Source organism: Schistocerca piceifrons, chromosome 2, assembly GCF_021461385.2.
Source record: "Schistocerca piceifrons isolate TAMUIC-IGC-003096 chromosome 2, iqSchPice1.1, whole genome shotgun sequence".
Classification (NCBI taxonomy): Eukaryota; Metazoa; Arthropoda; class Insecta; order Orthoptera; family Acrididae; genus Schistocerca; species Schistocerca piceifrons.
The window spans coordinates 812,723,026-812,743,669 of NC_060139.1; the positions used below are offsets into that span (position 1 = coordinate 812,723,026).

General features: G+C 43.1%; 1 protein-coding gene across 1 annotated transcript; it reads right to left on the reverse strand.

Moving 5' to 3' along the window:
• Nucleotides 1-4,216: 4,216 nt before the first annotated feature.
• LOC124775888 lies at nucleotides 4,217-4,654 on the reverse strand. Its single transcript, XM_047250722.1, has one exon. It carries the CDS (start codon nucleotides 4,652-4,654, stop codon nucleotides 4,217-4,219), a length of 438 nt encoding a protein of 145 aa, XP_047106678.1.
• Nucleotides 4,655-20,644: the final 15,990 nt, after the last annotated feature.

Here is a 20,644-nt window from a genome sequence, read left to right on the forward strand (position 1 = left end):
TGCTTTCAATAGGAGTGACCCAAATTTTTACAGCAACATACAAGGGATGTCGATTTATGGGCAATCAAAATACACTGAAAATTTTCATACACACTTCTGGATACTGCCCCCCCCCCCCCCAAAAAAAAAACCAAAATATAACACACACACACACCACACACATTCGAGCTAATCAGCTTCCTAATATTAATACGACCAGCGGATTTTTAAAAAGAAATAGTAACTGCTGGTCTCCATGCGGTTACATACTCTGCCGGCTGCTCTTACTTCAACAACAGTACATAGGGCAAGGAAGCAACAAGTACGCTGGCTGCAACGCAAATCGTTCAACGAAACGAAGACCACCAAAATCACTTACACGTTCGATGGAGAGCGTTGTTCGAGATGGTCTCCAGGGATGAGGCTCTCTCGGGAAAATAGGCACCAAAGCAATACGAGGAACAGCGCCCGGAGTTGACATCAGGCAGGTCCACCACAAATTCGCGACCGCTTTACGAGGTAGACCGCGCCGCGCCGCTGCTGGCCGAGTCCGCGAGTCCTTCCTCTTTCGTTCACGCAAGCACGTCCTTGCGCCTCGTGGCAAGTCCATCACCAACTGCCCCGAGCGCCAAAACCCCGCGAGATCACAACAGGGGCAAAGATGCTAGTACAGCGGGGTAATCAATAGTGTCGGGCCAAGGAGCTGGTGTGCCAGAAAAAACCGCACCACGACTCACTTGGTTTTCCACGTGATACCACGGACCGTACACTGTCAAACGTTGACCGAAATGCTGTTACATTGTGGGACGTATGCGGATTCAACGAGAATTAAAACGTGCCTTTAAACTTTCTACGAGCATTTTACGCTGTCCGGCCACATTAATGCGATCACTAGTCAAAAGCGTGGATAACCACCTTTTGCAATGTGAACCGCTGCAGGGACATGCATGTATAGAGTCAGAGACATTCTGGAAAGTACCAGCAGAGAAGTGGAACCATGCCGACTCAGAGCGGTAGTCGGCTGGGCTAGGTTTTTCTGGTTGAGGATCCATGGCGCGATCAACCCGATCGAGGAGACCCCATAGAATCTTGAGTGGGTGAAAGTGAGTTTGGTGGCCACGGGAGCCGGCCGCTGTGGCCGAGCGGTTCTAGGCGCTTCAGTCCGGAACCGCGCCTGCTGCTACGGTCCCAGGTTGGGAATCCTGCCTCGTGACATGGATGTGTGTGATGTCCTTAGGTTAGTTAGGTTTAAGTAGTTCTAAGTCTAGGGGACAGATGACCTCAGGTGTTAAGTCCCATAGTGCTTAGAGCCATTTGAACCATTTGGCCAGAAGAGAACGTCAACTCACCCTGATGCTCCTCCAACAACGCACGTGCACTTTGAGCCTGTCCAACGTATAGGATTGTCCTGCTGGTAGTGGACATCGTGCCAAGGAAAAACAAACTTCATGTAGGGGTGGATATTAAGGATAGATCCATATTTTTGTTGATCCATTATGTCTTTGAGGATTAGGAGATCATCCGGGGGAATATCCTCTGGGCCCTAGCCACTTCCGACGATTTAGTTTTGTGTTTGTTCTCAGAAGTTTCAGCGTGCATGCATCTGCCCGACTTAGCATGAAACACGATTCATCTGAAAAGGTCACCTGTCACCACTCACTGGACGTCCGGTGCAGGTCCCAGCCTTCGTCGCCAATGAAGTGCAGTCAGCATGGTTGCATGAACCAGGCGGCTACTACGGAGGTCCCATGCACAGCAACGTTAGCTGAACGATATTTGAGGAGAGACTGTTCATCTGGGCGGTCATTTGCTCAACAGTTGCACCACTGTTCGCTCGTACACATCTCCGCAGCCGTTCGTTCGCCCCTGCCATTAATGCAGTTTCCTAGGACCAGTTTTTGGATAGCGACATTTTGCCACTCGCAGTATATTTTAACCACAGTGGCTAGCGAACGGTTTATAAACTTAGCCGTTACGTAAGATCTTCGGCCCATCGCCCGAAAGCCAATGATGGAGTTCTTTTGGAAGTCACATAAACCGCTCCCTATCCGTATTACAACAGCGCCTGCACTGTCCCCCGCCCCCCCCCCCCCCCCCCCCCCCCCCCACCGCTATCCCCCCCTCCCTCCCCGAACGCGCTTTATGTACCCTACATTGCTAATGCTGCCACGTGCTGTTTGTGAGTGGGGCAACCGCACGTTGACATCGGACGTAGGTGGTGGTCATAGTAATGTGACCGGAGCGTGTATATCGCCTTTAAATGAAGAATTTTGACAGAAACCTCCACATATAATAGTATATGTCCCGAGCGGCTGACTCCCAGCGTGCACCGGTAAAGACAGAAACTTGACATTTGGTGAGGGTGTTGATCTTATTCTGTAGTCATCGTTTAAGTAGGGATTTTTCCAAATTCCACCTCTTAGGAGAGTGAAATAGCGGATGAAAAGTATTTTATTAATATGCCACTATTAAGACAATTTTGAAGCTGCAACTACGAAAATAAGAAATACGTGATTCAGAATTTTTGGAAATCCAACCCCTAAGGGGGTGAATTGGGGATGAACACTTTTATGAAAATGTTTCATTATGAAAGAGTTTTTAAAGCTAAATCTCTGGAAGTCTGTATTTGGTTTCTCGGCTAGAAATACGTGTTTCAGTGTTTTTGGAAATTCAACACCTAAAGGGGTGAAGTAGGGACGAAAATTTTTGTGCAAATATTTAGTTATACTAAAACTTTCTTAAAGCTAAACCTATGAAAATTGAAATTTGACTTTGTAATTCACCCCCTCCTCCTTACTTGTCCACGATAAGCAAAGTCTTTTATGAAAATTTGGAGACGAGCGTATGTTACAGTAAACTTTCTAGTTTACTTAGCTTGTCTAGCGATCTGATTCTTGAAGGTGAAATTCTCAGATGTTAGGTCTTCACGGTTGGATTGAGCCACATAAATTTGGAGACTGTTGTTGCAGGCTTTTTTTGTTTTTACGTAAATCTATTTTCTCACATTTAAGTATATCATATACTCTTTTCATTTTTCACATTAACAAAGCCGAAATTACATTGTTCGCACAAAATACAAAAATACGTCTGATCACATCAATGGCATGCTTATGACTCACACGCTCTGCGGAAAATAACCATTTTCAAAAATGGTTCAAATGGCTCTGAGCACTATGGGACTTAACATCTGAGGTCATCAGTCCCCTAGAACCTGGAACTAGTTAAACCTAACTAACGTAAGGACATCACACACATCCATGCCCGAGGCAGGATTCGAACCTGCGACCGTAGCGGTCGCGCGGTCCCAGACTGAAGCGCCTAGAAGCACTCGGTCACACGGCCGGCTACCGTATTCCATAGGGTTTACAATTTTGCTTAACAAATGAATTTCTACTTGTTCCTGTTACGTATTACTTTCGATTATTATTTCATAAATGAATACAGAAATATACATAGTAACCGGTACAGTATTGCGCCATTAATAATATACATTTTAAGTGTGCCAGTAGATCGTAATTTCAAATGTTTCTAAAAAATAATTTTAACTGCACATTCAGAATTGGTACTTATGGATTATAACATAGAGACTAAAACATTTTAAAAAGTCATTCATTTTCATAAACTTTAGTTTGAAATGTAACATACTGTGTATAAAATTATATGAAACTCTTCAAAAAAGCAACTAAGATAATATTGACCTGTCCAAAATCCGAAAAATAATACTGGTATCTACAATTACTGTTTAGGAAAAGTAATGCTAGAGGAGGATGTCCCATTACAACTTTTAGTTTAAAAGGTGGCAAAATATGTGTTAGGGGATGAAAGTTTCAGGGAAATGCCACAACAATAACTCAGAAGGCATGATTAACATAAATCTCCAACTCCAGCTACTAGAATCGCTTTTTGGTGAGAAATACATTCGAAAAAGATCAAACTTCTATGGCCTTACTTAATTGGTATGAAAAATATAGGTGTAGCAAGCTGTGAACTGAATCGAAGAAAGCTGATTAACAGTCACCACTTCTAATCGGCTTTGGCAGAATTGCATAGAGAAAGAAACGACTCGTTTATACATTAATTTTTCAGCACATTTATAAAATTATTTCTGTTCTACCTACTATGCAAACGGTAGCGACGCGAGCGCTAAGCTAGTATAATGATAAGTTAACGTCGTAAACACGCAGTATGAGGTCTTATGCTTTATAAACAGTCTGTGTGTCGGGTGCTTGACGAGAGGTCAGAAACGACCACCGACTTCGCCAATATGCCTGAGAGCCGCGACCCCGGCGTCAGCTGGCGCGGCCGCTGTGTGGAGTTGTGCCGCGGTGGCGGCTGCGGGAGGGAGGGAGGGAGGGAGGGAGGGGATGAGTTGGCGCTGAGTGTGCTCCGCTCGCGCGCTGCGGCTGCGCGTTTTTTGGGCCGTGGCGGCGGCGTGACTCGCGCCGGCCACGTGTTGCTCGCGGGCCGCCGTGTAAACAGCCCGGCCTGCCTGCCTTCCCGAAATAGCGGCGCGAGCCCCGGCCGCGGCCGGCGTTCCCACGGCCCGGGCCTGCGCAACATGTGCTGCGCAGCTGACAGCTGACTGTCGCCTCTGAGCCCGGCCCCGCCCAGGGGACGCCAGCCTGCCTGCCTGCCTGCGTGCCGGCTCGGCCCGCTCCCGGATGCGGACCGCCATCTCTCATTCCGGCGTGATGGATGCGCGGGTGGCTCGCGAGGGGTGACGCAAGGGGCCGCAGAAATACATCTCTACTGTGCGGTGTGTCGCGTCAAGAACTACCCGTGAGGAAGCCACACTGATGTGCACAGCCCCACCGTCACCCTACAAACGCTGCATCATCTTTCACTTTTTATACCTTCAACGTCTTATGCATTTATATAAGACACGCTTCTTGGGCTCCTAGCTGTGTCTGACACGCCCGGTGGTTATAATTAAACTGCAGCTACTCAGTGTGGGCTGTAACTATCGTATGACAGCGAAACGTGGCAAATATTCTAATGCATTTATGTGCAACCAATTTAAGCTGAAGAAAACTAGTTTCAATTTTGGCCACTAGGTGGAAATTTGGCACTGTAAATACAAGAATGAAGTATCGAAATGTTTCCGTATGTAATGGATTAGGAATGGATCGCGGACAGGAAAGGACAAACAAGTGAGAAAATCATAGTGTTGATTTTATTAGTACCACCGCTTACACAATCTGTTCAATCCACAGCCCGTGGTCTAGTAGTTAGCAGTGAAACGTCCCCTTAGAAAAATTAGTGAATTTCTGTGCTGGTAAACCCGTTACGTTATTTGATTTTCAAACAGCTGAGCAAAACTGAACGTACTCAGACATTTCTCTCTTTACTTATTCTGATCAACACTAAACTGACACACAATATTTTTAGCGCAAAGCAGTCTCACTTTCAAAAATCCCTACAAAAGAATGGCCCTGACTAACAATAACCTATACCGTTCATGAATCACTTACCTCACAAAAATCTTCGTTACTCGAACTACTGCAATACAGCGAGCGCCACTACTGCCAGCTAAATAAAGATTCAAACTACTGAAGGCATTAACTACTGATACGCATAGTTAGCAAATGAAAAATTTTGATAGAGAACAAACAATGTATTTACCTTAACAGTGTTCAAAAGTCATAATATATATATCAGTTCGTGACATCCAGTCTTACAAATTTACAGTCTCTGATGGACACACGTCCAGATCATCCGCTCTCAAAACTCCGCCATCTCACTTCCCCACATCCACCACTGCTGGCGGCTCACCTCCAACTGCGCAACGCTACGCGCTGTTGACAGCCAATTGCCCGACACTACAATAGCAAATTCCAACAATGCCACCCAGCCACAGACTGCACAGCCAGTGATTTTCATATTGAGTGCTACGTGGCGTTACCAACATAAAAACCTAAACAGCCTACTTACAGCATTGCTGCTTCCAGATCACGGGGTCCGGGTTCGATTCCTTGCCAGGTTGGGAGGTTTATCACTTTGGGGACTGGGTATCTGTGCTTTCCTCATCATTCCATCATCATCTTGGAAAATGGCGAGACTGGGCCGTGGAAAGATTGGGAATTTGTACCGGTGCTGACAACCACGCCGTTGAGTACCCCAGAAACCGAAATCATCATCATCGTCACAACCTATTCAATATGAGCACCAGAGACGTTGACGAGATGCCGTACAGCGCCAGATTTGTACCTGTTGGTCAAAATTGGAACTAATTTTTTTCCTGCATAAATCGGTTCCGCATTGCCATATCTACTAATTTTAGCTGACATGCACTAATTACAGACCACACTGGATGTCCGTGAGGTTTTTTTTCTTTTTTTTTTTCCTTTATTGAGTTTCGATTCCCCCTAAAGGGGGCGGGCTGGCAGCAGCTTATTACGCCGCTCTTCAGCCTACAGAATTTGTTTTAAAAAGATGAAGATAATAAAAAATAATAACAGTTGGCGATAAAATCGGTGACTTAAAGGCAAAATGGCAGAAAATTCTGGAGCGTAAAACATAAAACACAGGGTGGAGGAAGCTAATAAAATACACAGGAAGCAGAAAAATAATAGAAAGACAATTAAAAAAACGCGGCGACAGTCTGGGTTCTGTTCGCAAGAGATATAAAAAGCACACCCAGCGACAGCATGATTTCTGTTCGCAACACTGTGGAAGGACACACAACACTGAATACTCACTTAAACACTGCGCCAAAAGTTGGCACAAATATGACATACCACACCCGAGAGCAGGTGGGGGGAAACAGGTCAGATGACGGGAAAAAGGGAGGGGGGGGGGGGAAGGAGAGGAAAAGTGAAGGGGGAGGGGGGGAAAGGAGCCAATGGAAGAGGAGGATCCATAAGAGCGGTGGGGGTGCTGAGCAGACGTGCCAGGGAGTGGGGAAGGCAGAGGAGGGTAGAACAAAAGGACTCGGGGGGGGGGGGAGTAAGGAGGTAGGGAGAGGATAGGCGGGGAGAAAACACAGGATGGAAGGGGGGAGGAAGAGGGAGCCCAGGGAAAGGACGGAGGAAAGGAGGGGGGGTGAGGATCAGAGTTGATAGGAAGGATAAATGGAGGGAGAGAGGGCATCATCCGGGAGGGGGAGTTGATGGAAGCCACCTTGGGAAAGGAGATGGAGGGTGTAGAGACGGAAGGTATGGGGGACACAACGGTGAAGACGTGGCAGGGGGCGGGAGTGGGAGAGGAGAGGAGCAACCAAGGGGTGAGGGGGTTCAAGACAGCGGCAGGTGTAGAGGATGCGGATATGTTCGAGGAATAGGAGCAGATGGGGGAAAGGAATGAGATCATAGAGGATCCGCGTGGGGGGTGGGAGGTGTATACGGAAGGCGAGGCGGAGTGCATGACGCTCAAGGATCTGGAGGGACTTATAGAATTTGGGGGGCGGGGGCAGATATCCAGGCAGGACTGGCGTAACAGATGATGGGATGGATTAAGGATTTGTAGGTGTGGAGGATGGTAGAGGGGTGCAACCCCCATGTCCGGCCAGAGAGGAGTTTGAGGAGTCGGAGGTGGTTGTGGGCTTTGGATTGGATGGAGCGGAGATGAGGGATCCAGGTGAGGTGACGGTCAATGGTGAGGCCAAGATGGTGAGGGTGGGGGTGAGGGTGAGGCGGACAGTAAGGGAGAAATCCAGGAGCCGGAAGGAGCGAGTGGTACGACCTATGACGATTGCCTGGGTGTCCGTGAGTAGCTGCACTTTACTTATAACCACCCGGTACTTACAGGGTGAGTCAGGACAAAAGGTACATTGCACCGATACCTACTGATGACGTTAAATAAAGTGAGCATTTTTATTTGCTGTAATATTTTTGATTTTAAGGAGAGACTTTGATGGAGGCGTTTGTAAAGAAAAAAGAAACTAAAATTAATTTAAGAATAATGTTGATGTTGTGTACATAGTTCCGCATAGTCAGCACGTACACAACTTTGCCAATAGAGCGCGCCCCGCTAAGCACCACAGTGCACGCGCAGCGCTTGTCCGTCTCCGCACTACGAGATGGCGCTGTCTTAGAGACGGACCAAATTCTGCTTCCGCCGATCCGCGTATTAATATGTAATGCAGCCAATGAGATTGTTGCTAACGTAGAACCTTTTCTCCTCGCAGATCACACTCGCGCAGTGATACCTGAACGCTCGAGGTATTATAACGAGAATACAGACCTCCGGTCAGTCAGTCTGCATCAGTCTGCATTAGTCTGTGGTCAAGTTTCAGTCTGCGCCTAATAAGATTATCATATTCCTGTACATAGCCATGAAGAGAAATGTATAGACACTTTGTCAAGTATCAGAGATATGTGTGAATAAGATTAACGTACCAAGACCAAAGGAACTTCAGATTGTCAATTGTAAATAGCATCCAGAAGCAAGTTTTATGATTATTATTATTTTAATAAATGTGTGTGAAAATTAATCAAGTTCTGTTTAAAGTTGGTCACCGTCAATCTGCTACTCTAAGCATGCAAGTGGCATTTCTATCGCCGGACCTAATGGCAGAAGATAAACACGCCACGATAAGACCACGAGACATATTACTGACACTCGCCTACTTCGTTAGAGCGACAAGTCAAATAATCTGATGCTGTGTGTACCGAAGGTCTTACAGTACACACACCACAGTTGATAAGATCGGCGTAGAAATTGTATAATTTTATATGTCCTATGTAATTAGAATAAAAAGAGTTTATTAGTTAATCACTGTACAAGGACAAAGAATTTGCTTTTAGGTTTCTCTTGTTCTGGAAAGCAGGCAACCCTTGGCCAATGAACATTATAAGAATTTAACGACTGTCGAAAGTTATTATAGAGACAGTTATTACTGTTTCATTTGATTAGACAGTCGTTTCCCATACAGTAAGTAGTAACTTTTCTAATTTTCAGTGTTTGCGGCAGCGCAAAAAGATCGCGCCAATATAATTTATTGTTGGCCGTCATTACCGGCTGTAACATTTTTTTTAGTATTTTCACAGCTTCTCTCAGGTGTAAACGCCTGGGAGTGTACAAATAATTTCTCTTTGACAGACCTTACATGACTATATCAGTAGTTTTAAGGCATTTGCAGTATTTACCGTAATTTACGGACTATCAGTTCAGCGATTCAAATTGGCTGCTTCACGGCGATCCATTACCATTTCAAAGGCAATATATTCAGGTGAGAAACAATAAAATGATTATAAAATAATTTACGTTTCCTTACGAAGAGACAATATTATTCCGCCGCGTGACATCCATGAATAATAATATTTTATCATGCTTAAGCTTATCAAAGATACCCTGAAATTTATAGCTTTTTGGAAGATCACATAAACATTTGTGTAACATTTTAAGGCGCCTCAGGTCACGCATCCGTTGCAAGACAGTGCGCTGTTACTTTAAACAAAAGTTATTTATGTCTTCGGCTGGCCATCATAAATAATAATTGCACGGCAGCCACCAATATATAAGTAGGACGGCACATGTTTGGTTAGCTCTATGCGGATCAGTCGTACTCCAGTGAGAGCCGGGTATGTAGTGAACTGAACCCAGTTTTCAGCTGTATGACTAATCACCTTTCCATATGGCCGAAATGCAGATACTACTACCTTTGAAGGCACCTCGAAAGGGAGTTCAAATACACGTATCGTCTGCAATCCAAGTACCACATGTTCCACAGTTACGTCACCGATGTGTCCATCAGAGTGACGGAACTTAAGAAAACCACTTCGAGTTGCAATTAGAATTTTGTCGGCCGGCCGAAGTGGCCGTGCGGTTAAAGGCGCTGCAGTCTGGACCGCAAGACCGCTACGGTCGCAGGTTCGAATCCTGCCTCGGGCATGGATGTTTGTGATGTCCTTAGGTTAGTTAGGTTTAACTAGTTCTAAGTTCTAGGGGACTAATGACCTCAGCAGTTGAGTCCCATAGTGCTCAGAGCAATTTTTAGAATTTTGTCACTTATGTCTTCGTTAACCAATTTCACGTATACCACTCTGCTCACTATAGACAGGTGGCTGCCAACAAGATCGTTGCAATTATCTTGACTTCATCTCTGATAAACTGTTCGATTTCCATTGCTTTTGGTCGGGCATATTCTGGCGCAAAGCTAATCTTCAGTGTCGATTTTCTGTGGGCATAAGCCATTCTCTGGCGATGGAAATATAGCGCGCTAAGACGACAACGTGCGAGCGAGCTGCGCGGCGAGGACGTAAACAAGACGTCCGTGCCGCCAGCATGCCGAAAGGCGACTGACCACTCAGCTACTGGGGGGCGGACACTAGACGTGATCAAAAAGTTTCCGTTTGAGGGCGTTACTGCAACGTATATGCGTCAGTCCACTGTGGGTAGGTACGCAGGGACTTGTAGACAAGTGTGGCACACAGTTGGGTTGGGTTGTTTGGAGAAAGAGACCAAACAGCGAGGTCATCGGTCTCATCGGATTAGGAAAGGAAGTCGGCCGTGCCCTGACAAAGGAACCGTCCCGTCATTTGACTGGAGCGATTTAGGGAAATCACAGAAAAATCAGGATGGCCGGACGCGGGATTGAACCGTCGTCCTCCCGAATGCGACTCCAGTGTGCTAACCACAGCCCCAACCCGCTCGGTGGCATTCAGTACTGATCATATGCTGTGTTCGCATCGACCTTCTCTTCATAATTATGCTGTACGAATGGAGGTGATATTTTAATTTTAACTACTGACGACGCCGTTGGCACAATTGTTTAACGTATCTCCACTGCGGGATGTGATTTTAGTGTATTTTTGCTTCTGACGAAGGCATATTTCGATATACCGAAACTGTGATCAAGGATTTAAATAAATCTTTATGCTGCAACTGTTTCGCTGTTGTCATTTACCGTGGACACTGTTTTAGTCTCACACCAGAAATGAAAATGGTGTTGAAGCCACATTTCTTGCAGTATATCCACTGACAGATCTTCCGAAGCCTCTACCAGGCCTTCCTGTAAGAAAATCATGTACCTCGAAATAAATTCGTTGAATGCATATAACTTGGCTCATCTGTCTTACGTGTAGAGTACCATGCATTGGTGAAATGAAAATTTGCCCAGGACCGGGCCTCGCACCCAAATTTCCTGTTTATCGCGAGCTCGCGAATTTATTTCGAAGTAATTTCGGACGACTGTCTATCGTCAACAATTTCTGTTCATCAAGACACGCAAGTAAAATTGAAAATGGTTCAAATTAATCTGAACACTGTGGGACTTAACATCTCAGGTCATTAGTCCCCTAGACTTAGAACTACGTAAACGTAACTAACCTAAGGCCATCACACACATCCATGCCTGAGGCAGGATTCAAACCTGCAACAGTATCGGTCGCGCGGTTCCAGACTGAAGCGCCTACAATCGCTCGACCACAACGGCCAGCGGTAAAAATGAAGTACCTCTGACAGGTGAGGAGGCCTTGCCGCGTTTCTTCACGTATGATGATATTTTTTGTTATTAAATTTGGCTCTCTGTTAATGGACCGCACAACCATCACATCCATGTTGAAATCGATGTCATTTTTTACACTCACTCAAACACTTTTTGTATTCAATTACCAAAATGGACTGTTTATATTTTTTCAATGCATTCCGTCACATGAAAATTTGAACAGATATAGGTTATGAATTACGTTCTAATGCATACAATGGACGTGCACAGTAAAAGAACATCTTAAAGGTAGATAAATGCCCCAGACAACACAATGTCTCACGTCCTTCACTTTATGAGGCTGGTATTAAAATACGCTTCGCCCTTTGTAAATAGGCTGTTTAGGTTTTTTTATTGGTAACGCCACGTTGCGCTCTGTATGAAAATCACTGGCTGTGCTGTGTGCAGTCTGTGGCTGGTTTGCATTGTTGTGTGCTTTTGTAGTGTTGGGCAGCTGGATGTGAACAGCGCGTAGCGTTGCGCAGTTGGAGCAGTGTTGCCAATTTAGCGACTTTGTCGCTAGAAATGTCGACTTTTGCCTTCGTCTTAGCGACAAAAAAAACTTTTTAGCGACAAAAATTATTTAGCAACTTATCTGGCGATTTTTGGAGTACTAACGACTTTTTAAGTACAAATCAAAATTATTTTGGGCCAGTATTTTTACTAACAAAACTAAGATTTTAACTATAGAATGGATACTACACTGACTTTGTTCTAGATTTACTAAGTTAAATTAAGTTCTTAGGAGATCATGTAGCATTGTTCAGCATTTAGTAAAACTGATTGTGGGAATTGCCTACAGAGTAAGAAAACCTTGACTATTGAACAATTCATTATTCATTACCTACTAACCTGTTATCGTCGATAGCGTATCGATACGCTATCGACCTATAATTCTTCAACTTTTGAACTCCCTTTATTTTTCGAATTGACAAAAAAAATATTAAGTATAATAAAATACATTTCTGTCCAGCAACCTCTAGTTTTTCGAAATGTTAACTCGCAGTCAAATTATTACCCATGCACAGTGGTAACGCAAGAACAATTCGGTGGGGGTATCTCAAACATTATTACTGATATCGAATTACCGAGTGAGTAGATTGTTTCATGACCTCTAGTTTGCCTGAGTTTTAATGTATTTTCAGTGGCCGGCCGTAGTGGCCGTGCGGTTCTAGGCGCTACAGTCTGGAGCCGAGCGACCGTTACGGTCGCAGGTTCGAATCCTGCCTCGTGCATGGATGTGTGTGATGCCCTTAGGTTAGTTAGGTTTAATTAGTTCTAAGTTCTAGGTGACTGATGACCTCAGAAGTTAAGTCGCATAATGCTCAGAGCCATTTGAACCATTTGAACTATTTTCAGTGATTGGTGAAACACGTTGTGGTGGCTTACATAATGGATTTACCGCAGAAGAAGAAGCTGCACGCTCAAAAATATCGGGATGCGTGGGAAGCAGAACCTGAATTCAATGGGTGGCTGAAACCAGTCGTTGGAGACTTATCCAAGGCAAGATGTCAAGTATGTGCAACAGAGCTTTATGCTAAATTGCGTGATATTAGAAAGCATTCGAAAACTATTAAGCATAAACAAAAAATTGATTTAAAAAAAAAAACAAAACAGAAACCACCTTACCTGTGAAAATTGTTCCAAAAACTACAGTTAGAATAGCAAGCAGAGCGGAAGGCGCCCTTTCTTTATTTATTGCTGAACATTGTTCTATTTTAGCTGTAGATCATTTAGGAATACTGTTCAAGAAGGTGTTTTCCGGTGATGAGGGCGCTAAAAACATGCAATTACATCGTACAAAGTGCGCTATCATTATAACTGAAGTTTTGGCTCCATATTTTACACAATCATTGGTTGAAGATATAGGTAACCAGAAATACAGTGTACTAATAGATGAATCCACAGATGTACCAATACCTAAAATGCTAGGTATCGTTATACGGTACTATAGTGTAAACAACCAAACCATTAGATCAGCATTTCTCAAACTCGCTGTAGTAGAAACTGCTGATTCAAGAAACCTGGTTGCTGTTCTTGTGAATTCTTTGAAAGATCTCAAACTTCCAATCGCACATATGGTAGGAATTGACACAGATAATGCTTCTGCAATGGTTGAAATAAACAATGGGTTTTTCGAACAACTCAAGAGAGAATATGGCTTGAAGCATTTGGTATTGATCTGTTGCATTTGTCACTCTCTTCATCTTGGAGTTTCGCACGCCTCAGTGGATACCATACCTAGAAACATAGAGTTTCTTGTACGGGAAACCTACAATTGGTTATCCATTTCACTCAAAATACAAGAGGAATATAAAAAGGTTTATGAGACAATAAATTGTGGAAAACAACCATTAAAAATTTTGGAGGTCTGTGCAACACGTTGGCTTTCAATTGAACCAGCAATACGAAGAATTCTGGAGCAGTGGGAAGAACTAAAGCTACATTTTCCACTTGCCATGGTTCAAGACAATTGTTACACTTCCGATCATTTGTACGAGATATATTGTGACGACTCAAATCATCTTTACATGTTTTACCTTAAACATGCTTTAAAAGACGTACAAATAGCAATAAAAGATTTTGAAGGAGAAGACAATGACCCCACTAAATTCCTAGATACACTTGTATTTCTCATGCAGTCACTCGGACAAAACATAGTTTTTCCAACTGTTGATTTGTTGACAACACCAGTTCCAGGCTAATGTATGTACACAAATCCGAACCTTGGCTTTATGTTTGAACAGAAATTGTCTGAGTCAAGTATGTCTGAAGAAAATAAAGTTTATTTGAAGAAGAGATGCATTCAGTTTAGTCTGAAACTCATAAAAGAGATTCAACAAAGACTGCCAAGTAACGTTACGATCGTGAAAAAAATGTCAGTGCTGAATGTTGAAGAAACACTAAAAGTGAATAAAAATAATGTTGTAGCGGATGTAGCCAAAGAATTGTGTTTTAGTGGCGATTTCATAGACGGTATGCTGCAAGAATGGCATAATATCAACTTCATTAGGTGGAATAACACTACTAACACTGTTCGATTTTGGAGTGACGTTTTGCAGCATAAAAATGCCGCAGGGGAGAATCCTTTTTCTTTGATTTCACAGCTAGCAATGACTGTTCTGTGCCTACCGCATTCAAATGCAGAAGTGGAAAGAATATTCAGTTCTATGAACATTATAAAAACTAAACAACGTAACAGATTATTTTTAAAGACAATTAATGCTTTGATCATATCAAGAGACCAGCTGAAGAAACAAATTAAAGATTGTGCATCTTTTGACATACCGTCAGACGTATTGGAGCTTATTGGAACGAACAAAAGTTATTCTTTTGCGAGAAAACCAGTCGAACTGCAACATCATCTTTTGAGGGACGTTCAACCCTCTACATCAACTACATACCGGTATGTATATATTTTGTAACGTAATTTGAGTTCTTGCTTTCTTTTGTTACAAAATTAGTCGTATATTTCTAGTATATCTGGCTACTGTAATTGAAACAACAATTTATGTGTTGCGTCAATTATGATAACATGTTTAATTAAACGTTAGCGTATTTTATATGTATGTTTTTGCAAGCGATGCGTCATTTAATTAAGACAATATAGCAATTACGTATGAGACAGTTTTTATTAGTATTTTATTACCCCCCCAACTCACACACACACACACATACACACACACACACACACACACACACACACACTGGCTTATTGCACGATTCTCAGCACGAAATTTTCAGTACATCCCTAGTAAAATCAGTTTTAGCGACTTTCTAGAGACTTTTGATATTGAATCTAGCGACTCGGGTTTTTTAGAGTTGGCAACACTGAGTTGGAGGTGAGCCGCCAGCAGTGGTGGATGTGGGGAGAGAGACGGTGGAGTTTTGAGAGTGGATGATCTGGACGTGTGTCCATCAGAGACAGTAAATTTGTAAGACTGGATGTCATGAATTGATGACTTTTCAACACTATTGAGGTAAATACATTGTTTGTTCTCTATCAAAATCTTTCATTTGCTAACTATGGCTATCAGTAGTGACTACAGTAGTTAGAATCTTTTATTTAGGTGGCAGTATTGGCGCTCGCTGTATTGCAGTAGTTCGAGTAACGAAGATTTTTATGAGGTAAGTGATTCATGAAAGGTATAGGTTATTGTTAGTCAGGGCCATTCCTTTATAGGGATTATTGAAAGTCAGATTGCGTTGCGTGTGTCAGTTTAGTATTGAACAGAATATGTAAAGAGCGAAATGTCTGAGTACGTTCAGTTCTGCTCAGCTGTTTTAAAATCAAATAATGTAATAGGTTTTCCAGCACGGTGATTCATAATTTTTTCTAAGGAGACGTTTCACCTTAAATAGACTCGAGTGATAACACAATTTGACTGCAATAAAACTGAAACAGAGGTGAGTGGATGGGTGTTAATGAAGCCTGAGGCTGTTTTTCTCTTTATTATAGGCGATATGAAAATACGAAGACATTATATCTTGGAGGGTGGACAGTAACAGGGATAGGCATAAGACTGCAATACACAGAGTACTTTAGAAGGCAAACTTATCCAGCAGTGTATATCGAATGGCTCATGACGCTGCTGAGGGTGGTGTATCTGAATAACTTTCCAAAGAAACTGCTAACCGTATATCTCTTCCCACCCTAGTCAGAGTGAACAGAAAATAAAATTTCATGCTTGCTTTTGTTTCTCCGGAATTCAGCGTTAATGGGTGCTAGTTAAATGGCCCATCATTCGCTCTTTTACGTGTAATGTATTACTTTATTTCACTCCATTGAAATGTTTCTTGAAATAGTGAAGGGTGCAGCGTAAGATTTCCGAGTCATTTTATTTACCTGCCGTAACTCAGGAAATTCACGTCTACATTCAGATTTACATCTACATCCAAACTCTGAAAACCGTTGTGAGTGCATGGGACTTCCCACTGTACAAGTTAATGGAGCTTCCCCCCGTTCGACTGAAAGTTGAACGTTCATATCTTTTTTTTTTTTTTTTTTTTTTTTTTTTTAAAAAAAAAAAGCTGGCTATTGATTTTCACTGTTGCGTGCATAAACAAACTCTGAGTCTAAGAGATTATTATTACGAGTAGTAGTGAGCGAACAGTTGTTGAGGGCAGTCTAACGCAGCCTGTCGTGGAGAGAAGCCATGCGTCAGAGAGGTCGCAGCCTGCCCTGACAGTGCAAGTGGCACCAGAGGAGATTTTTGTATTGATCGAGGACTTTTGGTACTTTCCCTTTTTTCTGTGGGTAGTAGTTATTTTGTCAGATCTGTTTATGCATGCATAGAAAGTAATATTCCAATCTTGGTTGTGACCAGGTATGTGATTATTGATTAAAAAGATTGTGGAATAATTGAAGTTTTTGCTAATCAAATTGTCCAAGAAAAAGAAAGGTCTGAGTAAAGTTTGTCAGTGTGTGAATCGTTAGTTTTCAGAATATAGTAAATTACAAGTTTTTATTGATAATTTTCATTTTTTACACTGCTTAATTTTTGTTGACTGAACCCCTCCAGATCATTTAATTTCTATAAAAAATAGCGGAAAGGGCAGTAGCTGCATCAGTAGTTATGAACGTGTATTATGCATTCAACTCAGCATGGATAGTGGTATTTCTTTTGAATTATTTCAGCATGTTGCTGTATGCAGAATATTCATGCAGTTGCAGCGGCAAGATGAGGTATGTTTTCTGTTGCATGCGGGAGCATTACAGTATAATTTTTAGGAGGTGTTCGAGAATATTTTAATAATAGCAGTTAGATAGAAGAGAATTGATTTTTCATTATTTGTAGAAAGAGTAATTAATTTCTGTTTTTCTTTCTCTATCAGAGTACTTATATGTCCGATAGTAGGAAGTTACAGAAAACGTTTGAATACTGACATGTCGGAATAAGGGTTTTCGTAATACCAAGTTGTATGGCTACATATCAGATTTATAACGATAGTAAAGTTCCACTAGATAGCCGAGCAATTTTTCGACAAAAGGTATAGATAACGATAATATTGTCACAGACAGAGCCTTACACATTTCCATATGTCTGTTGCCATAATTATAATAAATTTTGATAGTAAAACTTTAACCATTATTGTTACGGAAACAAGGCATTCACGTATGGAGCACTGGAAGAACGATATTTGAGTGCTTATTTGCAAACTTTAATGAACAATAATCTCGTCTTCACGGCCCCTACAAGGGTGACTTCTTGGGGGTTGTAGTATATTCCTAGATTCATCAGCTAGAGATGGTTCTCCATATTTCTTAACAACGGCAGAGCGTCATCTCAACCCCTCAGAATCGTACGAGAATGTGCATCGAATATAAACTGCTCATCGCAAAAACCGTGATCTGAGTCATTTGCGCGCGGATCGCAGCTATTGTCTGCTAGCAATATTCGACGGCGGCATGTTGTGCTTGCAGTAGGAAGTGCTTTAGATGTATAAATAGTTTAGCTTCAGTGGAAGACCACCTTTTGGAATTTTCGGTTGTGGGTACGTCGGTATCATGAGGAGGATTAATCCCACGAATCTTACGAAAATGTTAGGCAAAGTTGCGTCGAGCTGCGTACCACAAGTAAAGCTACACGATCGTCATATCATCATCATACTTCACTCTGTGCCATATAGTCAGTTTAGTGCACTGAAGTACAAGCCGACGTTACAATAAGCTTGGCAGAAGGCAGGCTCTGGCAGTGACATACCAACATCATCGTTTGAAAATTATATTTGTCTTGAGGCCGCCTAACTCACGGCGAGCAAATACTTGAACTTTATTAGTCCATTGTTTCTAGTGCGGGGTTTGATACGCGACTCTTGAATTCAGAAGTGACGGTGAACTCGAAAAAGTGGCTTTGGTCAGATGTGCATTTTGCTTTGACTATTTCATTGGAGTTCCACGCCTGCACTACGGAGACTGGAAAGCTGCGCAACACTGTCAGGCCAGCAGAAAAACTTTGTTGTTCAGATAGCGTAATTGTTTATTATATTCAGGTTATCGGTCACGTGGTTATGGCTATCTGCTACTGATAGTGTCAGCTCATTATTAAATGCACTCCCCGTTATATCTTACCAGAGAAAGCTATGTATAAAGGACAGCTTCTTGGGAGAGCTAATGATACATTAATTAGTTAAACATTTTGCCTCTTGTGCTCGGAACATGCAAGCTGTTACGTGACGATTTGTTCATGCATTTAAGTGGGCATAGTATTACAAACAACCCAGAAAAGGGAGGAGGGGACACCCTTATTATGTTAAGTAGAAAAATAATTTAATTTTTTGGCTGGCAACGGATAACGACTTGCTTAATACTTCAAAGTAACTAGGGATGGTCCTTTAACAATGTTTTTATTAATCGTGAACAGAACGAAAGAAAGCTAATGGTTGTTACTGGCAAACTGCGATGGTGATTAACTGTGTATGTGTATGTCTATGTGTGGGGCGGGGGAGGGGGGAGGGGTAGGGGGTGGGGGGAAGTGTTGGTAAGATAATAGTCGAAGATTGCTAAGAAATGGTGTTCATTAACAGATAAAGCAGCAAGTCTTGTTGAACATTTAACACACACAATGGTTAAATGATACTGGTCTCCTCTAATGACGATAAGAACGAATTAGCATACACAAAAAGATATTCCACTTCCCTTTACGTGCTTTTTCGTTGAGAATATCATATGCATTTACGCAGTTAGGATGGGCACGTGGTAGAGATTATTCATTTCTTAGTGATTCGTGAGGATATCCAACAGGTTATATCAAAAATATTTCTCTTATAGAGTTTCAGAAGCAGGTTGCCCTACGATAGCCTCGGCAGAGCGAGACAGAAAGTTATCTGCAGACTCCTGGTGGAAGCTGTAAGTACAATTCCTTTCTGGCAATTTATTTGCAATCCCAAATTTTCCTTTGTCTTTCCTTTTCATCCCTCGTCGAAAATATTAAGCGCAATATATTGAACATTATTTCGTTTTTTTCTTCAGTGTAAGCAACGTAAAATATGAAAATAAAAAGGATTTCTGCATAGAGACTCGACACCGCGACCATTCGATTGCCGTTCCGTATTCTTTCCGCTGCCCAGAAGCTACGATAAACATACACTGCCGGAAAAAAAGGAGCATCCTCAAGGGCAAGGTCATCTTATTGACAAGTGCGACAGGCAGTCCATCACTGTAGCGGTAAATTGTTATAAATTCACAACAACTGAAACAATGTTACAAGTAACGGGGGCCCAAATAGTCGTATCAATACACAGCGAACCTTCGCCCTCCCCTCCCCCTCCCCCCCTCCCTCTCTGGCAAGGCAGACGTGTATTCTAGGATGCAAACCATCATAAAGATGCCGAATGGCATGCTGCGATAGACTGACCAAGCATCTCGCACCTTTTGTTGAGATTTGGCAATGGCTCTAGCAGGCCCGGGACAGCGAGTAAGTTCCCAGTTTATCGTGACCCGTAAGGGTTCAATTGGCGAGAGATTTGGTGATCTCGCTGACCAGAGCAGTTGTTGCTCACCACGAAGAGCACATTCCGTCACAGTGGTTATGTTTGGACAGGCACTCTCCTGCCAAAGAACACATCGCCCTCCTGACGAAGAAACGGCAATAGTCAGGGATAACAGCCTGATTACTTTCCCAGCCGAAACACTAAACGTGAACATGGGTTGTACATCAGACGACTGGCGAGGCATCTGTGCGTCGCTATGGATTAGGCAGCCCACCAGGCCTATGTCACACTCACGCACCTCCATCACTCACTGAAACTATTCTCATCGCTGAATACGACAAAGCGCTATTCCACTCTCCAGTCAACTGTTTCAGGACGCCGTCCCCGGCAGTGTCCGGTGTCCATAGTTCCCTGGCCAGAAGCACACATAATCTTAATCCTGCTACAAGCAGACGGTTCTCGATGGGCTCCTATTACGACAGAGCAGGTGTAACACGTGCCTGGCTTTAGTCCCTGAAAGACATCCAGTTGGCCACAGCTTCTCGCACAGTGCGTCGATCTTGACGTGCGTCTGTACTACGCTGACGTTCAGGATCTGATCTACATGTGTGGGAATGTTCTAATGACCACTGTTGAGAACAGCGACACACCACCGATATTGTCCAATATGCGCAACAGTCTGTCGATACGTCTATGCAGCTTGACTCAGGCTCACAATGCGATCCTGTTCAAATGACTGAAGCTGTTCGACAAGAGTACATACTCGACGGTGGGGGAGCCGGCCGCGGTAGTCTAGCGGTTCTAGGC

Excerpts from the sequence above, each read along its gene's own strand:
- LOC124775888 (XM_047250722.1), bottom strand. The coding sequence starts at position 4,654 with ATGGCGGTCCGCATCCGGGAGCGGGCCGAGCCGGCACGCAGGCAGGCA.